Source organism: Montipora capricornis, chromosome 1 (assembly GCF_036669925.1).
Source record: "Montipora capricornis isolate CH-2021 chromosome 1, ASM3666992v2, whole genome shotgun sequence".
Lineage (NCBI taxonomy): Eukaryota > Metazoa > Cnidaria > Anthozoa > Scleractinia > Acroporidae > Montipora > Montipora capricornis.
In genome coordinates this window covers 39,051,583-39,059,082 of record NC_090883.1, presented here as the reverse complement: position 1 = coordinate 39,059,082, position 7,500 = coordinate 39,051,583, and the positions used below count along the sequence as shown (strand labels likewise).

The 7,500-nt window shown below is 38.5% G+C and overlaps 2 protein-coding genes across 3 annotated transcripts in view; one reads left to right on the top strand and one right to left on the bottom strand.

The window, feature by feature from the left end:
- The window catches only part of LOC138042848 (single-strand selective monofunctional uracil DNA glycosylase-like), a 2,018-nt gene extending 955 nt beyond the window's left edge, over nt 1–1,063 (bottom strand). Inside the window, exons 1-2 of the mRNA XM_068888883.1 lie at nt 762–1,063; nt 1–480 (exon numbers count right to left, since the gene is read on the bottom strand). The exon at nt 1–480 is cut by the window's left edge and continues 955 nt beyond it. Coding sequence (XP_068744984.1) covers nt 1–480; nt 762–1,031 — 750 coding nt within the window. The 5' untranslated portion in view covers nt 1,032–1,063. The remainder of the gene's footprint in view (nt 481–761) is intronic.
- A 40-nt stretch (nt 1,064–1,103) lies between these two features.
- Nucleotides 1,104–7,500, top strand: part of LOC138042834 (heterogeneous nuclear ribonucleoprotein A1-like) — an 8,207-nt gene continuing 1,810 nt past the window's right edge. For both annotated transcript variants that reach the window (XM_068888868.1, XM_068888876.1), the window contains exons 1-2: nt 1,104–1,824; nt 6,369–6,446. In XM_068888868.1, the coding sequence (XP_068744969.1) occupies nt 1,185–1,824; nt 6,369–6,446 (718 nt within the window). In that variant the 5' untranslated portion in view covers nt 1,104–1,184. The remainder of the gene's footprint in view (nt 1,825–6,368; nt 6,447–7,500) is intronic.

The following is a 7,500-nucleotide window of genomic DNA, read 5'->3' as shown; positions in this document are numbered from 1 at the left end:
GGTCAGAGCTATTTGACTCCACCCAGTGTTTGCCACAGGGCTAGCAGGGCTGGGGTGTGTTATTGAATGAATGTTAACATCAGTATCTTTTAAAGCTTTAAAAGCTCTTTCCTTTGCAAATTTCCCAACACCCACAATAACTTTTATCCCTGTTAGTTCGACAATGTCTGCAAGAGTTTTATCACAGATTTCTAGTAGCTGTTGACGTTCACACTTAGGGAGGTTGGGTGGGGTGATATTCTTCCCACTTGATGTCATAAAAACAAGTGGACAGTAGTTTTGTATAAAACAGTTGCGGAAAAATGCATCTGGAAATTTGCTGTGTTCCTTAAAGAAACCCCAGAGCCGGCTTCCACTCACTTCAGCCTTCTTACAGTCGAGGCCTTGGATTGGTCTCTTGGGGTGTTCTCTCTCTGGTTTATAGACACATCCCTCAATTTGAAGCCATTCTTTTACATGTTTCGTGTCTCCAAAGGGTACCTGCCGAAGCCAACCAAGAACGATTGTTGACCACAATATTAAAATGCTTCCTTGTACTGTACTTATGTGTACTGGCAACGCCTTCTTCCTTAATTCAACGAATAAAGGGGTTAGTTTCTAACGACACTGTACTGAGGTGCTGCGTCGATGGGAGAGTGATACACTAAAATTTGGTTTTCTCAAACGAGTTGTCAAGATAAAACGGCCAAATTTATCGTCAATTCCTCTGCTGTTACACCGGGGGATGAGTTATCAATCCATGTTTGACTTTGAAAACTTACCCCGTTTTGCGCCATCCCAAAAGGACCAGGGTTCATGCCCAAGAAAAGCACCTTGTGTCCCACTTTGCAGTACTTTCTTACAAAGTTCTGATGTGTTTCTTTAGCATAAATCAAGGGGTTGTAAACATGAGTCACCGGAGAAGAAAAACTTAGCAAGGAAAGACTGGAACATAATTCTTGCTCAAGTTTTATCAAATCCTCGCAAAGGTCAATTTGAGGATCTATTTTCCTCACTTTTGAAGGAATTACCGAATACTCTGCCACGGCCATGTCTGTTGCGGTGAAGTCAATATTCCAAATAAGGGCATCATTAAGGGATGAACCACGTGGTACAACAATTGTTACACTTTGCAAGTGGCGTGTTCGAGTTTGGATGCAGTTTTTGCGAGTGTAAAACACCACAGAAGTTGTTGATCGAAAGCCATGTCTTCGGAACCAGAGCAGATGCGGAAAATTTTCGTTGGGGGTCTTAATCGTAGGACAACCGAAGAATCTTTAAAAGATTATTTTTCGCTGTGGGGAAACATCGTCGATTGTGTGATTATGCGAGAAGGAAAGAATGGTCCTTCGCGTGGGTTTGGTTTTGTGACTTTTGACAGTTCTCAGGCCGTGGACGATTGTTTGAAAGTAAAGCGACATGAACTCGATAACTGGGAAATTGAACCAAAGCGTTCCGTTCCGAAAGGTGAAGCCCAATCTCGAACTCGAAAGATATTTGTTGGAGGTCTTGCAAGCACTGCTACTGAGGCCGATGTCGAAGATTACTTTACCAAACTTTGCACCAAGTCTGGCACGGGAAAAGTTGTGGATGTAGATCTAAAGAGAGATAAAGAGAATCCCAATCGCCTTCGTGGTTTTGCTTTCGTTACCTTTGACTCAGAAGAGATCGTGGAAAAAATATGTTCGATCTCTTTTCATCAGATCAAAATGAAACAATGCGAGGTTAAGAAAGCAGAATCACAAGCTGCAATGAGAAAGAAGGAAGAACAGGAAATAAAAGGCAGTGGAAGATCCCATGATCGCGACTATGATTCTGATTTGAGCACAACACCAAGTTTTGGAGGTATCGAATTAATGCAGAGGAGTTAATTTGGGCCTTCCACTTTATATCTAGCAGTGATCTAGGGTTAGCCATTTTTCAGCCTCTTTTGCAGGTTTCTAGAGATATCACCCTTTTTTTCGGGGAAAAAAAAACAACACTTCTGACAGAGTGATTGTGTTAGCACTTTGATAGGGGGTAAAATTAGTTCTGAATGTCTCATCCATAGACCTCTTTCACAATGGCGGCCAAATAAAATATTCTTTTGTTTTAATGCTAATAAGCCCTACTAGCCTCGCTACGACAAGCACTTCTCAAAAGAATGTTTGTTTCAAAATGAGGGCAGTAGGTCTAATTAACATTAAAACAAAAGAATGAAAAAGTGGTCGCCATTTATGAAAGTAGTCTATGGTGGTAGGGAGGGAGGGGTGGAGGATTAGGAGATGGATAAAAAATGGAATGGCATTCTGAAGTACCAATTCTCGTCAAGTCAAAAATCGTTTCTATTAACCTGGCCCCAGTTGTTATCCACCTTTTGAACAACTAGGGTCTGATCTTAAAACATTTCTTACTCAGAGCAATCTGTATTTAATCTACGCTCACAAGAACATATGTAAGACACGCTTCACATTAGCTGTTTACGAACATTGTAAGGACTTGAAACATGACATCACAGTACAAGGCATCAGAGTTTTGAAATCAGACGACCACAAAGACATGCTAAGTTAAAGTGCAACTGTGACGAAAATCAAGGCTTTTTTACCTGATAAGTTTTGGGCCCGAAGTTAGTGTATAGACTTGAAACTTAAGGAAAAAATGAAATTCAGACCAACCTGACGAAGCAGTTCCTTTAAAATGACTGTCCAAAACTGCGTAAAATGCGTTCGCCATTACTGAAACAACAACTACTCGAGCCAACACTATTTTTATTCAGCGGCTTTCCTCCTTGACGTCATTGTATCCCCTTTCTTGTTTGAAAGCCGATCAAAAGCTGGTCGGTGTTATTGTGATTTCTTCCTTTTGTTGTTCTTCTTCTTCCATTTCTGCGGAAGATGGACCTGGTTTAAGTTCTGACGAAAACCGCAACATTTTAGAGGACAATGAAACTGCTTTCATCCCTTATGATGAAGAATTGGAGCCAGTCGCGATCATAGAAGAGGCCGCCGCATACAAGCAAAGTGATAACAATGGGGCGTGGCAGGCCTACACAACTCCTATCCACATGCATGTGTTTTAGCCAGCTTAGAGTTTGGCTTGAATGAGTATGTCTTTTAAGGATCTGCCCCTTTTGTACAAAATGATAGGGGCATCTCAAAATATTTTGTTAAGTAGCGGTTGTTGTTGCTGGATTAAATGCCATTTTTACATGAGTATTTCTTTAAGATTCGGCACCGTAGGACGTTATTGTGTGACAAAAGACACAATTCGCTTATCTTTGCATTTCTGTAGGAGGGCTTGTTTCCTGTTTGCAAGTTTTATGTCTGAGAGTGTAGCAGTAATCAGGCTATCTGGGTATCCTCGTTAAATAAGACTTGCTCTAAAATGCGAGATTTTAGTTTTGAATTCCTTTTCAGAGGAGTTTATATGGAGAAGTCTAAAAGCTTCGCCCTTGATGAAGCCCTTTTTGACCCCTAACAGGTGGCAACTTGAGAAATGCGTGTACTGAAATGTTTCATTAGGTTTGAAATGCGTTTCTATATCCAATGTAGATTTGTTTGCGAATCGTTTGCCTTTGAAAATGTTTGTGTCGAGGTACGAAATCTCAGAATATGATCTTTCAGCCGTAAACTTGATAGTTTGCTTGTTCAATGAATTGCATGACTTGGTGTTTGTGTACATTCCAAATTGATAATATTTCCAGACTAGTGGTTTAAGAGCACTTTAGTTAAGAATCTCTGTTTCTACCACCGTCTCTCTAAGCAAAATTGGCCGTGAAATGCACTTAACAAATCTTAAAACCCCCCTTAGGGTTGAAGTGTGCACGATGCATTCGTACGAAGGCTTTCCACTTCTGCATTTCAGATCTGCTCTTTGGCGCATGCAAAGAAATTCCTTTTCTGGGATCTGACTTGTTGCTACAGTCCTGTACAACGCATTTGCAACAAGGCATCTTTGCTCGATATTTCAAGAGGCAAGCATGAAAGAGAAGAACCGAGAAGAAATCCCCTTTTTGTTTTTTCATGGTAGAGCTGTCACTTCTATTTTCGCGGGTCAATTTGAAGGGATACGATGATGTCACAGCGACCTCGGACGACCTCAATCTAATCCCCTCCTCCTGCTCGGACATTTCTTGTTTCGGTAATGGCGGACCTCCACTGGAGAAAAACTTGGCTCAGAAAATCGGACTTAGTAGGAATTTCGATCTCAGGTTTGGCATGTGTACTTATTAGCTTTCAAACATTTTAAAAAACGAAGAAAACAAATAATGCTTTATTTGGTCACAGTAGCACTTTAATTAATTAAGGAAGTACTGTACTTTTCATCAAGGAACTACAGCTGTAAGTGCAACACTTCACAGGGATTGGGGCCTGGATCTACCTCCTATTTATGGTTTACTAAAATGGCCATTTGGTTTACAATAATGAAATCAACCACTTGACTGATGAAGATGTTGTGATACATGTAGTGTCAAAATATTTCGGATTAAATACTGATTGCTCAGAGTCAGATATTCTTTTGGATCAGGTTATGCCTATGAGCAGGGAAACAATCTTTATGATAGACATTTCTGTTAAGTTGTGTGGTTTTGAGCCTCAAATAACTTGCTATATCATGCAGGAAACTGAGGTTTTCTCAAAATACTTTGAATTCATTTTATAACTGTTTTTAGGTGGCCATTTGAGAAATGACACTTAAGAAATAAAAAAGACCTTCATATGCAAGGCAAAGCGCAAGACTACTTAATCAGTTCTCTTTTATCAGTAATTATTAATATTAAGCAGCCTTGACACTGATTTCAAAACCAAACTAATCTTATTGTCTCACATTGTATTTCAAATTTGTGCTGTGTTTTACAGAAGCACCACATATTTTGAACTTGAAATTCATGATTAACACCGCTCCGAATCCAATTGCAGTATTACCAGTGATTTCTGTTGTGTGTTACCCTCTATAAATAAAGATTATTATTATTATTATTATTATTATTATTATTATTATTATTATTATTATTATTATTATTATAAAAACTGAAATGTTTGAAAAGCAAAACCTGATTTTCTTGTGCACTGCATTTCATTTCCAAACAATGCTCAGCAAAAAACAAATAATCACTAAGCATATGCAGGTTTTGCCTTGTAGCTAAGTCTCCTTTTCAGCATTTTTGGCGATGTCAGGCAATGCTCCCCCCAAAGAAACGTTTACTCACATTGCAACCACATTCCTTTCTCGGATTGAGCCATTCACAGCTACAGTTCCATTTTCTGGAACTGTATCGTGTGACTTGACCAATAATACCTCTAGTTTCATCAGTGCATTCAATCACCACAAATATGCTGCAGGTCTGTTTGTATTTTTCCAAGCAACCACATTGACCATGAGTGCAAGAATAAGTGGAGAACTGAAAATGAAAGGATGTAAATATAATCACATTATTCAATATTTTTATTGACTTCAAAATCATGTCTTCCTGTATGCACAATTTTATAAATTTCACGTATTTTCAACTGCCACTATGCTTGTAAACAGAGCTAAAACCTAAGCAAACAAAAGTTTTAGTCAAAATCTGACCATGTCTGTAAAAAACCTTGGTAATAGCAAGGCTTTCTGTTATGGTAGATGAGGTTTTGCCTAGTTCAAAACACAGTTTCCAGTACTACATACTGTTGCAAAATTATAGGTACTACATGTAGTTCCGCCAAAAACAAATACTCTTTCTTGGGTGGTCAAGAATTTGTTGGCATTTGGATCCAAATGCCTACATGGGGCTGCCAGAAATTGCAATGAATGATTTTTTTCACACTCAATTGGATTACCTTTTTGGTTTTAATAGACCATCAAAACAATGGGAAAAGAATGTGGCTTGAATGTGAGCAACTGTTTCTTTGGGGGGAGTGTTGCATGACATCGTAAAAAATGGCTGCAAAAGAGACTACTTACAGCTGCACGTACATGCACCATGAAAGTAAACCAAGGGTCCTTTGGTGTGTGCTAAAAATGACCCAAAACTCCAGAGAAAGTCCCATAGCAAGGTAAAAATTTATTTCTTTGCATTTACATAGCCTTCAAAACAATGCTGAAACACATGCTCGCTGTGATAGCAACATAAACAAGGAGGGCTTAAACTTTATATTGATAGCATTACTATTATAGTGAACATGTATGTGTGTCAAATAATTCATTGGGGTGGAAATTGACTGATAAAACGACAAAACTCATCAAGTGCTTAAAGCTAGCATGAGCTCAGTCATTGTTAGCATTTTAATGTAAGGCAATATGATTCTCCTTTAAAACTTAACCGTAAATCCTGCAGGTCCTTTTTAATTTTCGTTTTACGTGGTTACTTCAAGTTAAGATTTGAAAAATTTCACTGTTATTTTAGAAGCAGTGTAATTTTATATTTTTGGTAGGTTTTCCTCTGAACTTGGGTCCAAATGCAGGATTTGGTGCAGGACTAAATCAGGGATTTGGTGGCTCAGTTGGAAGAGGTAATTTTAATCATAAACCTATCTGAACCCATTGACTCCTGGGGGTTCCCCATTGACGAGTAAAATCGTCTGGCGTTAGACAAACTAAGTATGGCCGATTTAGGGGTGAATGGGTTAATTAAGATACAAATTTATGCAAAGTGGCTATTTTCCTTGGTTAAAACTCAAGAAAGTTGGAATGAAATCTACCTAGCTTTTATTTTCAGGATTTTCTTGTTGTTGACATGAATAATGAAGGGCTGGAAGCAAAAACCTAGTAAGTGACAATGTCCAGCTGATTTTTATTTTATTTATTTTCAAAACTAGCCCAAATTTTGCAAGTTTACTGGAAATGAACTGAACAAAATTGCCCTGGTATTTTTTTATCAGACTTGTACTTTATTTTCGAGCAATAAGCTATGCAAAAATACTATTGACTTTGCTACCTTTAATTGTTCGACTTAAATGTAATAGCGTAAACTAATATAACTGGGTGTGTCAGTAGCTCAACGAATGATGCGTAGAGCAAAGTACACAAGAGATTGGTGACTTATACACAGGTTTAGGGTTAGGGTTAGGAAACAGCTCTGTGAAAACCAAAACAAAAATAATAAGTCTGATTGGTGGCTCAAACCGCAGACCTGTCGTGTACTTCGCTGTGCACATCATTCTGTCAAGCTACTGATGCACGCAGTTGTGTTAGCTTATGAAATCTAACACTGAAAGCTAATTGTCGCTTCACTGATTCCATTGTTTTGAAATGCCAAGCCGATGGTATTTTTGCATAGCTTATTTCTCAAAAATAAAGCTCAAGTCAGAAAAAAACAATTCCGTGACAATGTTCTTATGTTCATTTCCAGTCAACTTCCAAAATTTGGGGAAGTTTTGAGCAAAACTAAAAATCGGCCAAACATTGTCACTTACTTGGTTTTTGCTTCCAGCCCTTTGATTGTGAAGTCATCAGTAAGAATTTGAAAGGGGGTTAGGGGTTTCATTTCTTAGCAATTCTTTTTTGTGAAACAACTTTGTTTTCAATTGGTCAAGCCATGTAGGAGGCATGCGACTATTCCTGAGA